This window comes from Telmatherina bonti (genome assembly GCF_933228915.1).
Source record: "Telmatherina bonti genome assembly, chromosome: 13".
NCBI lineage: Eukaryota > Metazoa > Chordata > Actinopteri > Atheriniformes > Telmatherinidae > Telmatherina > Telmatherina bonti.
Window position 1 is genome coordinate 29,778,575 of NC_136611.1, and position 18,942 is coordinate 29,797,516.

Here is an 18,942-nt window from a genome sequence, read left to right on the forward strand (position 1 = left end):
GCACATTTTTTTCACTGAAAACTCACAAGGCACACCACAAACCAAAATGTTTTTTATAAAAAAAAGAAAAAAAAAAGAAAAACCCATATTAGTAATATAAAGTCAACGTGGCCTTTAATAGAAAAAAGATAAACACAAGAAAAAGGAATTTTATTATCTTTCACCTGGGCCCTGGATGAACACAGAGCTGCTTTTTAGACCAGTCAGGTGAAATTGGATCATTTCTCAGGGCACAGGCCCCTGGGCCCAGAGTGTTCCAGGGGCCCCGTTCCACACCATAACATTGTAAAAATTGTGAGTGATACACTGTAAAACAACATTTCTAACATCTCTCAGCCAGTTGTTCCAGTTGCAATACACTAGACCAGGGGTGTCAAACTTCATTCCTAGAGAGCCGGTATCCGGCAGGTTTTTGTTTCCTTCTACCAACACAGCTGATTCAAATCAAATGGATCCAGCTGCTTCTTGTCAACATATTTATGGATTTCAGTCAGGTGTGTTGGAGCAGGAAGACAACAAAAACCTGCTGGATACTAGCCCTCGAGGACTGGAGTTTGAAACCCCTGCCCTATACAGCGTGGTGTAACTATCAAGCTTTTATATACATTTTGTTTCATGTCCAAACTGCTGGTGTATACCCTATGTAGGCCCCACAAGGGCCCACAATGGGTGTGTGCCCCTGGGCCCATGCCCATAATCCCCATTGGATAATCCGGCCTTGACTTTAGTTCACGTAAAAAAACACACTGAACGAACACAAGCTAACCGCAGATGTATAGTGCAACTTTATGATTAATACAATCACGTCTCCCAACACAAATGTTCCACCAGGAATTAGGTTATTCCAATCTGTCAGAAAAAATAAAAATAAATCCAACAAGGTGCAAGTATATAGATAAATTGGAAAATCATTTTAAACATAGTATATTGATACATTTGCAAGTAATTCTCCCATAAACACTTTAATGTTTATTATCCTTTTGAAAAGTAAAGAAAAGAAACAAAGGATTTTCTCCTGTGTGACAGGAGCTTCAGCACAGCTGCATGCAGAAAGCTACTGTCACTGCATCATCCAATGTCCACTTTGCATTAACATCGTGGTGCAACTGTAGCAGAATTATCAGATTGGGTTGGAATAGTCTCTTGTATTTCCTTTTTTTTTTTTTTTGCACTCACAATTTATTAATTTACAATAATGGACATGTATTGTATATATTAAACTCTGAAGACAATTATTTATCCCATAACCCCAGAAACAGTTCACCAACATCAGAAGGGTTTTTTGTGTTCTTTGGGAGGGAGGGGGGTAAATACAATAAGTACCAAATGTAACAAAAAATGAACAAGTGAACAACTGTTATCACTGTTATCAGAAGTAGTATTTTTTTTTTGTTTGTTTCTGATCACGCCCTTCTCTGTCAGTTTGATTTCGATCTAGTGTGCAATATCAGCTGATGTGCTGCAATTCACAACAAACAGTTCTTCAGATAATTTACCCACAAGTACAATATAACATTACATCTTGCACACACCCCCCTTTGCAGAATAAAAACACTCATCCAAACCAAGTTAGTCCTTAAATAGCATATCAAAGATTGCTTAAGGCTTTTTTTGCATACAAATTACTGCAGTCCATGCTTGACAAACATAACTGAGATAAATGTTTTTACAGTTTAGAACCCAGGGTGATATGGTTACAGATAAAATAAACACTGTATTTTAACACAAGGGAATTCAGGAGGGAAACAGTTTCATTACAAACTCCTCAAAAAACGCGTGAATGTCGAACCATGTTGTGAAAATCATAGATGAGTGACATCACAAGTAAACAGGCACCGATAAATGGAAGAACAGCTTGTAGTTTTTGTCATCGAAAACACTTTTCAAATTATGTTAGCCAGTAAGCAACATCTATGCCACTGGTTTAACATGTGAAAGAGAATTTACAACAGTTTAATAAGTAAAACTGCTTATTAGGAGAAACTGTCTCAACAGATTAACCTTCATATCTACACAATGTTTGAATCTATGAAAAAAAATCTGAAAAAGGGTGGTCCTCGGGGGGAGGCTGCCAAACAAAACATCATCTCTAAATCTTAATAAATAAATGTGACCAAAAAACCCCAAAAGAAACAAAATATAAACAACTGCTAAATAAAAAGAGGAAATAATAAAGCTATGATATATAAAGTATTACTTTGCAAAAAGCACCTTTGTGCTGATGGAAAAAAAAAAAAAAAAAAGACAAATGTTGGCAGCAATTGTGAAGAAAAGAGAAAGGGAATAAGGGGTTTAAAAGTGCCTTTGTGGATAAAACTCCACTCTTCCTCTATTAGCCTGAGAAAACCTTTGAATTGTTATGATTGCTGCTGGTCTGCTTCATTATCATTTTCCACCATGTTGTTTACCACTGTTGATGATCTGGGGTTGTTGTTCTGAAGCTCCAGTTGAGCCAGTCCCTCCTCTGCGTTTGTCCATGAGCTCATTGACTCATGTACTGTTACTGTGTGTTCCTCCATCTGTTTCTGGAGGCTGTCCATCTCCTCCCTGTCAGGAAGAAACGAAACAAAAATAAATATGACATCAGTTCAGGTACCTTTAAAAAGTTTAATCTAGGTGTGGGGATGATGTTTAACTCATTCAGTCAGGACAATGGGCTTACTTGAGCTGCCGCAAACAGTTGTGCAGATTGTTGAGAGGTTCCTTGTTGACAGACGTTGACGGCTTCAATAATTCATCCAGCAGAGAGGCAGGCACTGGACAGTCTGGGATCTTAACTGGCGTCATTGGATTGGATGGGTTCCCCTCACTCTTCAACTCCATGCGCTGCTGCTCCAGAATCATTACAAGTTAATGGTTTAGCCACTCATCTTGAGCAGACAGTTTTTTTACATGTTTGGTACCAAACACAGGTGAATTACCTTTCTAAGGCGACTCTGTTTGAGATCTTGTTTGAGTTGCTGGTTTTGCAGCAGGACTGTCTTCATGCTGTTTCTCAGCTCACCCACTTTTGCCTGCAGCATAAATTTGTCCTTCCTGGTGCTGGTCAGCTCCTCCTGCACAGACTCCAGCTCCACCTTGATGTTCTGAAACAGACAGGTTGTTTTTCTTTCAGTTATAAATCACTTTACAATCAGGAAGGTGGCTTCAATGACACTGAAAAATAGGGGTGGGAAAATCTAATCGAAAAATCAGGATTTTTTTCCTTCACAATTTTAAAATAGATTTTTTTGTTAAAAAAAATAAATACATTTATATTAAAAAAAAACAAACATTTTTTTTTTCCAAATAAAATGAATGCACTATAAAATTTAAAAAAAATTTTTTTTGTGTTTTTTATTTGATCTTTTTACTTGTCTTCTTGGGCATTATAGCAGCAGAATGATGGTCTGGCTACTGCGTTGTTTTTTCCCCCACTGAAATTAGGAAAAATGACGAGCAAAAGAAACATTTTTTTTTACACTTTTTTGTTTTTAATCTACAAAAATCAGCAATTTAAATTTAAATCGAATCGGCCCTCCAAAAAAAAAAAAAAAATCGGAATCAAATCGGGACAAAAGCATATCGTCGCACCCCTACTGAAAAAAACCCCAAAGTGCTCTCCTAATTACTCGTTATAAAGGCAATGCGATGAATTGCAAAAAAAAACAAAACTCTATGTCACAAAAAGTTGTAAATTAAACGTCACACACAGTTTCATATTTTGGAGGACGGTGAATGCTTGCCTGCAGAGCTGTTTGTAAATTGTCCAACTCTCTGTGGTGGCACTGTTCCATCATCTCCACCTGCTGCTTCTGAGTCTCAATCTCCCTCTGCCTCTGTTCCACCTCCCACTTCAGGTCTTCAACCTAAGACAGCAGTCAATATTATATGTCAGCGCCATTTAGAGATATCAGATTTACATAAAAAGGGATTTATTGAAAAACACAATAAAAAAAGGAATTCCAGATCATGACTCAGAGCCTATACCTCTTGGTTGGTGAGGGGCTGCTTAGCTAGCTCCTCATCGAGTTGTTTCTGGAGGATTTGAAGCTGAGCGTTAGCCTCAGCAAGCTCCTCTTGGAACCTGGAAACATCCTGAGTGTGCTGATCATCCTGAGCCCTGCAGAGAAGAAGATACTCACTGATATATTGAAGGTGAGATTTTCAGCCACTTGCAGCACAATTTTAGATTTAAAACAAATTAGCTGCAGTCTAAACATATGCACATACTGTAGTTTCTGAGCTTCATTCTGAAGAGCTTTGACAAGGTCCTCTTTGGCCTGCAGGTCTTTCTTGATCTCTGACAGTTCCAGCATGGCTGCCCTGTAGTGCCTTCTATTGTGGGCTGCCTCTGCCTTTGCTGCTGCCACCTACAGGACAAATTTAATCATTACACCCTGAAAATACCATAGTCCAGCTCTTCAGATCCAAGACTGATGGGAAAGAGAAGTAGTAAATCCTAAAAAATGGATGCATTTTGTAATTAAGTCGCCAACTTTAAAACTGTCAAGAGAGTTCTTACTTAGCTGTAGGAAAACCAAATGATCTCAAAATGAATGCGTCCAAATGAGGAATATGACTGGTGGCAAATTTCATAAGCTGAAATACTGCTTTCCATTTTATTTTCAAAGAAAAGACATCATCTAGTACATCATAGAACATCTACCTGCTCTTTCAAGTCCTTGACTTTGGTTTTCTCTTTCTCCAGAGCAAGCTGTAAAGTTTGCACCATTTGCTTCATTTGCTGGTCCTCCTCCTCTTTACGCTTCAGAACAGCTTGAACCTAAGCAAAGACAAGGAAAAAAAAAGATGTTCATTTAAAGGTACAGTTCTGACTTTGAGGTACTGATGGAACTACAAGGAGCATCACTGAGCTAATGAACAATGAAAAGATGGAGTTAAGACTAACCTGCAAGTTGAGCTGAACAAGATCTGCCTCCCTTTTAGCTAAGGCAGATTCCAAAATATTAGCATGTTCCCGCAATGCATTGTGGGATTGTGCTAATCCAGTCAGTTTCCCTTTTTCATGTTCCAGCTCAAGAGCCAACTTCTTGTTGGCATCTTCCAACTTCCTGATCCGTTTCTTGAAACAGCGAGACTCTTGAAGCTGTAAAAGGAATCATGTTGTGAACACAGTATTTTCGATATGATACCATACAACTTAAACATGTCTGTATTGTAAATATGCATATAAAAAATTCCAGTAATAATTTTTTAATTAAAAACAAACATTTCGTCTTACAATAACGTTAAGAAATCAAAAACGGATAAAAAATGATCACACTTTTCACCTCATCCTCAAGCTCCAGAACCTTCTCCTGGTACTCCTCTAGCTCTGTGGAGGTGAGGGTGATCACTTCTTGTAGTTCCTTCTCTAGCATTGTCTTGCTGTTGGTAACAGCTTGCAGCTCAGTCTGTAAAGCCTCAATCTTCTCCTGTTTGACAAACAAAACTATTATGTATTTCAATAGATTTCAGATAATAATCACAAATAATTGTAGTTGGCTAACAACAAAGAAAAAGAAACATTTGAACAGTCAATCATGTCTTGTTTTGTGTTAGACAGGCTTTGATAAAAACAAAACGCACTTGCTTGTCAAAGACTACCTTTTATCAGAGACCTAAGCAGTGCAGCCTTGAGAGGCACCAGAGACGTGAATGAGTTTACTTTGAGAATAACAATTTTCCAACACTGATGCAGTTTTAACATGCAAGATTCTGTGCTTAATTTTATATTTTAGCAGTGAATTTAAAGGGCTACCATGTAACTTTTGACTTTGTGAGTCATAATGATAATAATAAATGATAATGATTTCAGGGGTCAATATACAGTGTTTAACGCATGTGGGTGCCATCTTCAGAAACTATACACTGGCTGTGTCCAAATTTCCACAATATTCCCTAACCCAGGGGTCTCCACCTCTGGTCCTTGTGAATTTTAGTGTTTCTCCCATAGGTTTCTCTGCTGTGACACACCTGACCTTGCATACTGAAATGCGAGGCCACATTTCAGTATTACGGGCCTCGCCTATGGAACAGGCTGCCTGAGAGCCTCAGGGCTGCAATTTTATTATTTTTGGATGGATTTTACTTTTAGTTATCATTCCAGCTCTTTCCTCATTGGGGTCCTCTCCACTGAGGGCTGCCCCTCCTCTGACTGCCTGGGTGTTGCTGTGGGGGCTGTCCCTGTCTGGTGGGTCGGGATCCAGCGCTGCAGCCTTACAGTTGTGTCGTGGGTCCTGTCTGCCCGGACTCGGGTGGCTCCCACGGTGATAGCCTGGGTGGTCGTGGGTGGGGGTAGCCCTTTGTGTAGATGCACCCTGAGGATATCGTTTCCTTATGGTGCACATGTACCTGGCCATTCGTCTTCTTTTAACCGTTATAGGGGCTAATAGGGCAAGGGAGAGGGTGGTTGTGGGTGGGTGTAAGGAGACTGTGGATGTATGTTTTGTGTATTTTATGTAAATTGTTTTAGTATGTGAAGCACTTTGTATTGTTTTTTTTTAAGCACAAAAAGTGCTATAGAAATAAAGTTTGATTTGATCCAAATCAACGGCCTATTAACAGGTAGGTGCAGAAGATGACAACAAGTTGTTGGAGAACCTTTTCATTTGAATAAAGCGTGTTGTGCCAGGGAAACATTAAAACCTGCAGGATGGTCGCTGACAAGGACCAGAGCTGGAGAACCCTGCTAACCCCTCATTTGCTACATGGGGCTGCACAATATAGCACACTACATAGTCCATTTATTATCCATTTATTTATCTGTTTTCTAGTTTCTTCCTTGTTGCAGATCAGGTGGCTACCAGCGGTCACCATAACAACCATGATGCCATCAACATGTCATTCCAAATCTGGTCCAAACTCTTGTATGAAAGCGTTTTCTTAGATTGTATTTTATCCTTTGTTGTACATTCAATGTTTTTAACTTTTAGTAAATTAATTTGCCAACCTCCTTTGTGCACCGTTTAGGGCTCCTGCACTGTGGTCTATGTTGATCCGTGACTATCAACGTTAACTACTTTTTAAGATGCTTTTCAGGTAATTTTATGGGCACATTTTTTTCTCTCTGGACATTCGGACACCCCTAGAAAATGGTATGAACACTGTATAGGTAAATATGTTGGGAACAGCCACAACTTTAGAAGAGTGTCCGTCTCTCATGGGATCATGTGACCTGAGGTGCTTTGCTTTCTGGCTCCTGCTCCATAAAACACAGAGGGTTCTGCTTTATGCTACTTTTTCCTCCTCTTCTAACTTAAATTTCTGATGGCTGAACAAAGTAAGGAAGTGACAATGGTGTCTGAAGAGGCCAGAAAGAGAAAGCGCGAAAGGGGTCACTCCAGAGCAAAGACACGAGTTGAATTCGCTTGTTGGTGTCTGATGAAAGAACAACGTGGATGCAAAGCTCACTCCATTTGCCTCAATATTATTACACTGGCAAGTTAGCTCGTTGCCTGTTGTGCAAATGTACAAAATTATTATGTACTTTTTTTTACATCTTTCAGCCAGCAATTATTCCACATAAAGCTAATCTGACTACCTAAACACTTTGCACAAGTTGGGCTGGTTTGCATGCCATAAATTCATTTCCTATAATTTATGTAAATATCAAAGAAGTTACAACACAAATACATTAATTTCCAGGCCATTGAGTGCACATGAATATAAGCAGCACCTTCACCAAGCGTGCAGCAGCTCTATTTCCTTCTTTAACAGCCACATTGACTGCCTTCAACTTGAAGACTGCGTGAAAATGCATTTCTTTGAGTGTTTTCCATGATGAGGGTGTGTGCATGAAGTGAAAAATGACTCGTTTGCCAGCAAAAATCTATACATTAGAAGCATCATTGTTTAAGCCACAGGATTCAAAACAGTGGCTTACATCTGAAAAAAATTATGGTAGCAACTGGCCTGGCTTAGTTTTATAGTTTTCATACGCGGTTCAGTAAGAAGCAGTACGACAGTAATGTCCCATAAGCTAAGAGCTAATGCTGATGTTTTCACAACAATAAATTATTGACATTTATTGAGTTCTGCCAAAGTTACTGCTCCATTTGATACTCAAAACTATAATTTAATAATAGTGACTGTTTAATCTTGGAAGTAACAGGGTTAACACCCTATTGGCCATAAGTTACATGGTATTCCTAGAAATAGTCAGGGTCCAGCAGGTTTGTGCATTACCTGTAAGACTTGACTGTTTCCTCCATCTGATACCTGGGCCTTGAGTTTGACCAACTCCGTTTCTGCTGTCTCCTTGTCTGTCAGAGCCTCTTGGAGCCTCCTGCTCAAGATACCCACAGCATTTTCGTAGGCCTTGTGTTTAGCTTTCATCTCCTTCTGGGCACTGGTTAAATCTGTTCCCAGCCTTTTCATTCGCACCTTCTGCTCTGAGATGGCTCTATTTTGATGCACATTTTTAAAAAAAAAAAAAGAAAGAGAAAGAAAAACAGTCCAGTGAAATATGGCGTTTCTGACAGCTGATCATATGTATGAGGAGCACACAATGTAGTCAGACTGTGCATTTGCAGATACAAATAGGACACAAACTTGATAAACAGGCAGTCACATATTGTCATGCATATTTCAGGAGGAAATTTGTAGAAAAATTATACTGTAATTGTATATAAATAAAGGCTAACAACAAAGATGCACATCATATTTCAAGTCATTATTGACTCCTCATTTAAGTTCCTGAAATCTCAAAGCAGCACATGACTCACTTCTTGGCTTCTCCCTCCATTTGCTCCACCTGCTTTCTCAAGCCCGCATTCTCTTGAGTCACGGCTGCCAGCTGGTTCTGATCGAACTGCAGAGACTTGGTTGGGAGGAAAACCATACATTTCTCTTAGCAACAAAATAATTCCTGACGGCTTTGGAAAATACTTGCTACAACAATAAATATCAAACATATTTCAGTACCTGAATCTGGGTTTCTAGCTGATCCCTTTCTGTCTGAATGGCTTGCAAATGGGCTTCCATGTTACTCATTTGCTCCTGGACTCTTGCCACTTCTTTTTGCAACCGAGCTTGTTCGAGCTCTGCCTTCTGCTTCTCGCCCTGGACTCCCAGAAGCTCCAGCTTCAGGTCTTTCACCTCCACCAACAGACGCTTTTTAGTGGATTTGAGCTCACTGATTAACTGGTCCTTGGAGCTGGCATCCCGGCGGTATGCTTCCACCATCACCTGTAAAGCCAAAGACATTGTGAGCCTGATGAAAACAAAGATACAAAAAATGGCAAACTCCTAACAAACATTTCTCCAGCCAAAGAATCTGAGCTGTCTTGCTGATGTTTGCCTTGCAAAAAGCTTTAACAGCTTATTAGCAGGATGCTGAAAAAAAGAGGGCTGCAACAGGATTTAAAGGCCAAACTTAAAAAATATACAACACAAAAGCCAAGACAAAAAACCCCTATAATCTAGTTTTGCTTTTTAAAGAGTTTCCTATTAAACAGCCTTGTTGTAGCAACTGGAATACTCATTATTAAAGGAAAGAAAAAGGAGAAACTAAGAAATAGATTTTCATTTTTCCACCCAGAAATGATAAAAATAAAATGTTAGTGTATATAAGTTTGGTAAAGCGAATAAAGAAATGATCTGTCATGTCATGTATCACGTATTTTAAAAAAAAAAAAGAGAAAAAAAAAAAAAGAAAAGACAAAATCGTCAAAAAGGACTAAAATTAAAAACACTGCTCTGTTTTGTTTTAACCTGGAAATTGTCAGCTGCATTACCTCATCATACTTGCTTTCCAGGAACATGCACATGCTTGGTCGTTATTCAGTCTTGTTTAATTGTCTGAATCTTTCACAGATTTTAGTTTCGTTGGAGTGGTTTTGATCACATTCTGCTATGAGAAAAATGTTTGTGAAATATGGTGACATTTTCAGATTTCTTAAAAGTTTCCTCATAGTTTACATTGCAGAGTTTACTCAAAGCAATTTATAAAGAATCTGATGGACCGAAATGAAAATGAAGAGTCTACAAAGACTCGAGCCTTTATAGTGATACTGTACAGAGAAAATTCCTGTCATTCTGTCAATTGACTCCTCCTTCTCTATGACAGCCTGTCAGTGCAATAAAGCAATGACTGCTCAATCCGCTGAGGCATGTCATCTAGGACTTTGGGCATTCTTCAGAGAATCTGACTGCTTGCTGGCTCTACAATGCATCCTCCCACAACGCAATCATCAGTGGGCCAGTTGGAGGATTTATGACAAGCGCCTCTATATGTACATGCAGTCTCATCTTCTCCCGGCTTTTGACTAACTTTATACAAAGGGAGGGAGACACATTCAAGTAGGAGCAAGGTGGAGATCTTACTTTTTGTTGCTGAAACTGTTCCTTTAACTTCTGAGCTTGTTTCTTCAGGGAGTTGTTTTCTTGCTGTAGAGCTTCAACCTGTGATGTAACAAAACAATTTCAGTTTGCAAAACAATTTAATAACATCCCAAAACATTAAAAAAAATGTCTTGAATTTAATCTCAATATGTAAATACCTTTACTATAAAGATGAACATGTTTGAACATTCCCTTTTGGTAAACAATATATCCTCAAGGCTGAGTCTCAATAACCCCTTTGGTTATGTCATCTTTTGAGCTGTCTCCTACCTGATTGGCTTTGATTTGAACTTCTTGTCTGAGCTGATCCAATAAGTCTGAGGCCACTAAAACGTCTTCTCCCAGCCGCTCAGCACCCTCGTCAAGTTGGCTCTTATCAGCTCGGGCCGCCTGAAGTGCAACTTCCAGGACAATCTTCTCGTTCTGGAGGTACTGGATGTTGTCATCCTTGGCACTGTTCTCTGTCTGCAGTTCTGCTAACTGGGCCTCCAGCTCCAGGTAGCGAGCCTCCAACTGGTTTATGGACTGTTCTTTGGTGTGAAGACTCTCCTGAGTGGTTGTTAGCTGCCGCATCAGCTCCAGATGTTCTTTCTGAAGTGACTGCAGCTGCACATCCTTTTGGGAAAGGGTGAACTTCACCTAAAGGAAACACAGTTCAAATACGGTTTAGAGCAAAGCAGAGCCAATATCAGATGGAGAACAAGGTACTGTTTTCTTAGAAGAGCACCTGCTCGAGTTCCCTCTCCAGGGTGCTAGCTGTGTTGGCTAGTTTTATTAGTCGATCTCGCTCCTCTTCAAACTCCTCCAGTTTGTGCTGAAGGTCATCTTCCACCATAGTCTTTGCATCCTGGATCTGCTTATAAGCAGCCTCTTGGGTTAAGATGTCAGCCTGTGTCAGACATTACAAGGATATAAAAATAAAGTTTAAAAACAGAGACTTGTTCACACAAACTTTGACAGACACATGTTACAGACCTGACAGTCAAGATAAAAGGATTCATTTGCATTTACATCTAAACCAGTTGAGTGTAAAAGGATGTTGACAGGATATACCTCAATGCTTTGCAGCTGTACAGCAATACGTTCCTTTTCTTTAATGGAGCGGTGTTGGGTCTCTGTGAGTTGATGAGAAAGTGTCACATTTTCCAGTTTCAGATGTTCCACAACACCGATCTGAGTCATCTGTCCAGCCTTAGATAGAAACAGAATTAGACAGTTGTTTGCATGTTTTATGCCAAGTCATCACAAAGCCAACTGCATAAGCATCAACCTTACCTGCATGTTGGCCATTTCACTCTGCAGTCGTACTCTTGCCTCCTGGGCCAGCGCTAGCTGCTGCTGGTACCACTGCCTGACCTGCTGGAGTGAGTCGATCTCAGCTTGGGAAGTCTTAAGCCGGCTCTGGAGAGTGCTGCGCTCCAGCTGCACCTGCTGAAGCTGACTCTGGAGGCCACCCATCTGTTGCCGCAAATCTTGAACTGCAAAAGAGAAGGATCAAATTGTACAACTTAAAAGAAAGAAAAAAAACAAATGGTCAGAGGTGACTTTCAGTCTATCACTCACCTGTATTGTCCCTTAAATTTACATTGTTTTGCAACTCTTCAACCTTCACCATCAACCTGTTGTATTGGTCTTCAGAAACCTTCAGGTCATTACTGAGAGATGTCAGGCTGGCATTTTTGCTCTCCAGACTGCCCTGGAGCTCCACCATGGCCTTCTCTAGCTGGCTGCAGTTCTGCCGCAGTGTGCCAACCTCCGTAGTGAGGGCACCCTGCTTCTCCTGGCTGGCTTGAGCTTCCTCCTTTTTAGCCTGTAGCTGAGCATTCATTGTAGCAAGCTGGGCCTGAAGCTCTGTCTTCTCCTTGAGAGCCTAGAGGACATGCCATGTTTTTATATAAATGTAATTACCTTTACTTTAAATGGTTTAGATATTTAGCCATTAAAAGTCAAGCTAAACTGTGATGGAGCTGTTTTGATGATGTTTTAAGGTACTGATGCAATTTTTGCCACAACTGTAGATGCATTAGGTGCTTATGTGCAAAGGGACCAAAAAAAGAAAGAAATTATTACCTGACTGGCCTCAGAAGACAACGATTCCAGCTGACCCTCAAGTCTCATTTTCTCTTTCAGCACCTGGAGCATGTCATCATGACCCATCACAGAACTCTCCAGGGAAACGCTAAAAACAAACATTAAAGCAAGTGAACAAACCTAAACATTCAAAAAAGAAAATGCATCTAGTTATCAAATACACCATCAGGTTAAAAGTTTATAGATTAACATCAGCATTTAAATTCTGTATCTAAAAGGAGGAACAAAAAAAAAAAAAAAAAAAAAAAAAAAAAAAACCTGCTGGAGAAACTATCTCTGCGGCTGCGAGGCTCTGCTGTTCCTTCTCTGTCCTGCTCCATTTCCAGCAGGTGCTGCTCCTCACTGGCTGCCTGCAGCACCTCCTGAAGAGAGGGGAACTGACCCATGGCCTCAGGGGAAATTTCCTTCCCCTCCACAGTGTACGGTCCCCGTTGCCGCTCCACTGCAGCAGAGAGCATGCCAAAGGTTCCCCTGGTGGACACACTGCTGTAAGAGGAGCTGTCACTGTCATTGCCATCATTCCCTGGCCTTGCTCCCGATTCACTGCCATCCATTTCTGATATATTGTCACCGACTTGGAGTGAAACACTGGGCTGTGTCTCCGTCTCACAAGTGCTACACTCTGACACCACACTGACCTCGGATAGTGTGGACACAGTGCTGATGGAGGACTGGAGGGAGCCACCAGTGTTATCTGCCATGCTTATGCCGCCTCCTCCTCCCCCACTTGCACCATCACTCTCAGGAGATTTTAAGTCAGCCAGAGAGTGGATCTTACTTGGACGAGGTGACCTGGACTTTCGCTCCTTGGCAGGGGGAATTCCCAAGCTACCGAGCTTTGGGCCACGTGGAACGCTGGTCCTCAAGAAAGAATACTCCTTGGTCATAGCAACTGTGTTAGCCCGGGGTAGGGCCTCGGGATGCAACATGAGTTCTGGATCTAGAGTGCTGAATGGTCTGTTTTTGGCATTGGTGCGGTGAGACTTGGGGAGAAAAGAAAAGAATAATCGAAGATATTATGTAAAAAACAACAACAAGTCCCTCATAACCTTATTGCAGCTGTAGTAACTTACCCTTTCCTTATGTCTCTGAACTCTGTACTGTTTGAGCTGCTCCTCCAGACGCTGGCGAGCCTCCAAACGAATCTTTTCCTCATTCTCCATTTCCAGCGATGGCTTGTGGTTGGCTAAAGAAAAAACGTCAGGCCAGACTTAACACTGGCTCCCACCAACAAATACAGCCCAAATATACTACAGGACTGTATTCACATATCAAATTTATTGACAGGAAGTGCCATATCTTGTTGCTGAGTCAAGTGATAATGTTTTGATTCGATGTGCATGCATGAGCAATTTTATTGTCTACAATATGGAACAAAGTTACTTGGCGCCTAAATATAAACAAGTTAATAAAGTTGGAATTATAAATTTTTTATGGAATAATCAAGAGTTCTGTAAAAGTGTTAAGAAGATTTACTTAGTTATGATCCTTTGGTAATACACATTATCTGTGGGAATAGTACAAATGGGAAGTCAAAGTAAATCACTGATTAAAAATAATGCATTTCATAACGATGCAACTGTGCCTACACACAAAACACCACCCAAAGATAAACACAGGGATTAGTTCCAAAACACAGTCATCAGCTCACACAGTGTTCCAAATCAAACACCCACACCAAATATAAAACAACCAAATATAAAATAATGAATTAACTGTAATTAAGAGTTTTAGAAAGACAGTTGAAACAGTTAAAAGAAATTCCCTCTGAGTCCTTCTGTTCAGGTAATAAAAAGACATAGAAATTACCAAAAGATGCTCACATTCAACACCAAAATGAAGTCAGAAAACAGGTTGTTAACGAGGGGGCATTCACTCCACATAATTTTATGCTTACACAGTTCAGTCTCCTGCATAGGCATACTGAGCCTGAGCGACTGCAAAGCATCACCCCTGTGAACCGTGACCTCAGCACTAGCTCCCTCAGTCTCCTCTAGCATCATGGGTGGATAAGCAGCCACACCTTGGGAAGCCTCTTGGGTCTGCGAGTTGACAGGGGAGCTGGTGTTCTGAGGAGGAGCTGTTGGAGGCAGGGGCCCATTTATAAGGGTGTCCCCTGCAGCATCGTGGCCAGCTACTACTCCATTTCCATTTGGAATCACATCTGAAGTGACAGGGCCTGAAAGACAAGGGAGAAGAAAGGGCTTATGAATTTGAAAATTAGATGCAACACCCTGCGAACAAGCCACCATGAATGTGATTCTCTTAACATACCAGCTAAACCACTGAGTCAAGCAACAATGTCTTCAGTGAAAAAGCTAAAAGAAACTGCATATATTCTTGTAAACTCTTGCTATTTACTTTGTCAAATTTAGACCATTGCCAGCGTCTTGTTAAATAAATACTGTAGTAATTATTCTGCATAAGTTGGAGTATGTTTGCACACTTAGAATTACTTTTTTTATATGCCTTTTTCACTAATTTAAGCGGTCAGGGTGTAACAGGCAAATGTGACTCACAAATCTGTCGTATATGGTCCATCAAAATTAAATAGAAAATCTTCATAGGATTTCTGTAAGTTTCTGCTCATATTACTAATCTATCAATGAAAAACTTACAAAACCTACAAAGAACTGACAGAGCAGTCAAGTAAATGAGATTAAATGAAAATAAACAAAAAATACTTTATTAATCCCAGAGGAAAATTCATTTTGTAGTAAACTTTTCTTTATAAAAAGAAAAAAAGTTACAATTAATAGAATTTTAACAACTAATTAGAAATGTTATTTTAAATGCTTTCTGTTGTATAATCTTAATATCTAACTTATGACATCATATATACCAAGAATCCAAGTCATCCAAGAGGTCATGTGAAATACAAAGGAATGTTAAAACATTCAAAGTTGTTTTGCATTTTAAATGATTGACTTTTTTTGTCTTTGTTATGAATTCCAAGCTGAAAATCTAGAAATATATTTGCACTTGCATTTAGATTTTTTCCCACCAAAGGCTTGCCTACTGTATAACATGAACACAGCTGCTCCACTGATGAGCTAAACATGCAAGTTCAAAGCAGGTTCAAAGAGCCGTGGAAAATGTAACAACAAACAGCAATAACCACTAAAACAGGTCAGGCATGGCAGAATACAAGTTTTAGAAAAAATAGGTACAACTAATATTATAAAAGGACAAGACTGCAGATCAAAGAGCACGGTAGCAGCTTTATAGGATTGTATGATAGCATTGTATGATAGCCACACGAGATACATTTCTCTTCAGATGCAGGTTCTTCTTCAATTACAACTCCATCTATTAACAACTGGCCCATTGTTTTTTCAGCTCAGGGGTGGAGCCGTCATATCAGCACACAACTTTAGAAGGAATATAGTTTTAAAGACAAATCTTCTTTTAAAACAGTATTGTAGTATAGTATATAGTATAGGATAAGCACTCACCATTGTGAATTTCCTTTGTGTTTTGTGTATTCTCCAGCCCTTGTTTCAACCGCGTTTCACATGCAGGGTTTTCAGTCTCTTTGGATTTGACATCTTGGTTAACATCAGCCTCCATCTGTGCTCTCTCTGTTTGGCCAGTATCCATTTCCATTCCGAGAAAAGGTAACAGTCCCAGTGCTGTCTCTTTTAGATTGAAAGTCCTATAAAATCATCTTCTGGGGAGGGAGACTACTTGGGATCATGTCAGCACCCAGGGGCACTTCAGCACACTGAGAAGAGAAATGAATAAAAATCAATGCGCATCCCAGAAGATCGCGTAGTTCATCGCTTCTGCTCTGTGGCAGACACTGACAAAGTTATGTAACAACACAGCCTGCTTTAAACATAAGCTGGAGTTAAGGGCTAACCAGCTTGCTCGTAAGCTAAGTCGATTGTGCCGCGTTACATATACCTTAAATTGCAAGAAATTAGAATCACATCAAGTTTTTATTTTTTAAGGTCGTTCAGACAAATTCGTAACAATCATAGCAGGATCAAAATAAGAGTTTCACGGCTCCATAGCTATCTGATACTGTTGGTATCCTCATACTGACCGAATGAGGAAGACACACTCCCAATTGTTAATGTAAAGTCACATATTTGAATATAATGGCGGTCAAGACTGACTTGATTTACCATTTTCTAACTAGTTTAAGTCGCACGTCGCAGACCCACACACTGTGACAGTAGTACTAATTGTGTGTGGTGGGACAGTATTATTATATGCTATCTTTAAATTAACTAATAATGATAACCTCTGACACTGTCTAAACGTTTCTATTTACAAAGCTGTTCAGTGGCTAATTTATTTCCCGTCTCTCTCCCTTTTTTAAGCACGGATCCTGCAGGAGTGCACCTTTGTCAATACGAAAAATATACACAACATTACACAAAATAAAATCTTTCCAACTTTATTTGTAAGCTTGTTTGCTTCACTTACACAAATCAATGACAGGTGAAAGACTAGATGTGTGGCTAATACCAGAGAGCGATGCTAACGTAGCAGCTAGGTGTGTTTTCCAAAGGAAGCTAATAATGCTAACTCTTTCGCTAGGTTCGTCAGCGCCATTGGAGGCGCAATTTGGGGAAAACAATAAGCAATTAAACAATTTACGCACTGTCGCATATTTGCGTTAAACCTCTAGTGTGCCAATTATGAACTGACAACAACGCTAAATATTACGTAGACAATAAATACTCACCCTTTTTTGCGAGCTTCGCTTTTACTACGTGGCTGTTTAGTGTCCGTCCCTTTATCTGTCCGACCAGAAACAGAAGTCCACCAACAACGTTGAGTATGAAAAGAAAGGAGATTAAAAACTTGGAAGAGAACAGCAGGGCTTTTCACTGTAGCTATAAAGTTACAGTTTCAGTACCAAATAACAATGATTAAACAATTGTACAGTTACTAATGAAAGGCCCACAATACATGTAATGTAAGGCCATCACACGAACCATATTATGGAACGGACAATGTTGCTGGTGTATGTAGTAAAATATTACTGGTAGTATATCTTGTGGTATACACTTATAAGGCAAGGGCGCCACCAGGAATTTTGGGCCCTAAGAAAGACAATGGCATAGATCCCACCACTTGATCACAAATTTTAGATTTTTGTTTTTGCTTCAATTTCTACAAGCTGATAAAAAGAATAGCCTTTCACGGTAATAATAAAAATCTAGGGCTGTGTTTAACCATTTATGGGGCAAGTGACAATTTTGATCACTTTGTTTCCTTTCATATTCAGCATGAAACTTTTTTTTTTGTTAATGTAACAACAGAATGGAGGTCTTGGTATGTACCAGGACAATTTCAGGTTCAAATGTCTAACATGAAGGTATTTTATTGAGTGCCTTATAAAGGCTTAAATCACATGCATACAACTAACTAGGTTATTTTAATATAAATGGTTTATCAGTTTATATTACTGCTATAATTTATTAGAACCTTTGAAAAAGTATTTATTATTTTTAATGAAGGTTTAATGATTTTCTTATACAGTTTGTACATCTCTTTGGGCCCCTATCAAGTCATGGGGCCCTTAGAATCATCCTAACTCCCCTCCCCCATATAGCGCCTCTGCTATAAGGATGTGCCTTGCCATAACATACATGTCTGTTTGTTAGTCTTACATATTGCGTATAATGCATTAAGTGCATTCATACATATCATTATGTCATGTTGCTTCTTTATGTAATAAGATTAAACAGGATTACACATGGAGAATTTTATCAAGCTACATTTGCAGTCAATTTAACACTATCCCACATTACCTGAGCTGTTGTTTACTCTTCACTTTTTCACACTGTAAAAATCTGATACATAATGTTTTTATTGCAGCTGTTATATGTACTGCTCAAATAAATCTTTGTTTTAATCCTAAAGAGCAAATACTAAGTCCTCATCCAATGCTAAATGTAACCTGAGGACTTGTGGTATTTTAATTAGGCACTCATTCTTGCTTTCCAGATTTTAAATATATGTAAATATGTAAAACTGTTGGCACTTCTCGTGTTTGAAAAGAAGTACTTTATGCATTTAAATAGACATGAACATATTGATGCAGCAGGGTTTTTTTTCTATGTAAAATAAGAATAACGTATATGCAGATACCAGTTCAGAACAAGTATCCCACCTCACCAGTCAGACAATGATTTACATAATACCTCTACCACATAATGATAGGTGCTGTTATTACTTTTATGTATTACTTTTACTATATTAGAATGTACGCTAATAGGACACTGAACACTATTAGATGGAATGGGTCAGTACATTCAGACCACAATTGCAGACAGTTGTTGTGCAATGGTATCAATAATTACACCAAGACCAATAATATCAAAACAGTGGAACTATTTGGGTCATCTGAACCTACAGTGAGTCTAGTACCAAGACATATTTGAATGCAATATGGCATTGAAGTCCCTCTAAATTAACATTAAAAATAACATTTAAAATATATCTGAATTAATTGGGTATTGAGTGGGTAGTTGAACTACAATAATAACCAGTCGTGTGCTTTGTTGA

The 18,942-nt window shown here is 39.3% G+C and overlaps 1 protein-coding gene across 2 annotated transcripts; it reads right to left on the minus strand.

The window, feature by feature from the left end:
• Positions 1-213: 213 nt before the first annotated feature.
• Positions 214-17,163, minus strand: golga3 (golgin A3). 2 transcript variants are annotated; one of them, XM_079250699.1, is made up of 24 exons: positions 17,114-17,163; positions 15,873-16,141; positions 14,441-14,596; positions 13,491-13,603; positions 12,676-13,400; positions 12,397-12,505; positions 11,890-12,196; positions 11,602-11,804; positions 11,380-11,517; positions 11,054-11,215; positions 10,597-10,965; positions 10,309-10,386; positions 8,908-9,171; positions 8,709-8,803; positions 8,170-8,386; positions 5,274-5,417; positions 4,892-5,089; positions 4,649-4,765; positions 4,213-4,352; positions 3,970-4,102; positions 3,726-3,848; positions 2,922-3,086; positions 2,663-2,829; positions 214-2,547 (listed from the first exon to the last, which is right to left on the minus strand). In XM_079250699.1, exons 2-24 carry the CDS (start codon positions 16,021-16,023, stop codon positions 2,358-2,360), a joined length of 4,464 nt encoding a protein of 1,487 aa, XP_079106825.1. In that variant the 5' UTR covers positions 16,024-16,141; positions 17,114-17,163; the 3' UTR covers positions 214-2,357. The 2 variants fall into 2 exon arrangements, with proteins under 2 accessions (XP_079106825.1, XP_079106824.1); XM_079250698.1 differs by having other exon boundaries at positions 14,315-14,596.
• Positions 17,164-18,942: the final 1,779 nt, after the last annotated feature.

What these genes read in the sequence shown, in the direction of transcription:
- golga3 (XM_079250698.1), bottom strand. Translation starts at nt 16,023, where the DNA reads ATGGAAATGGATACTGGCCAAACAGAGAGAGCACAGATGGAGGCTGAT. An exon ending in CACAAAGGAAATTCACAATG is followed by an intron (nt 14,597 to 15,872) that starts GTGAGTGCTTAT and finishes CTTGTCTTTCAG; the next exon opens with GCCCTGTCACTTCAGATGTG. An exon ending in TTCAAATCAAAGCCAATCAG is followed by an intron (nt 10,387 to 10,596) that starts GTAGGAGACAGC and finishes GTTACATCACAG; the next exon opens with GTTGAAGCTCTACAGCAAGA.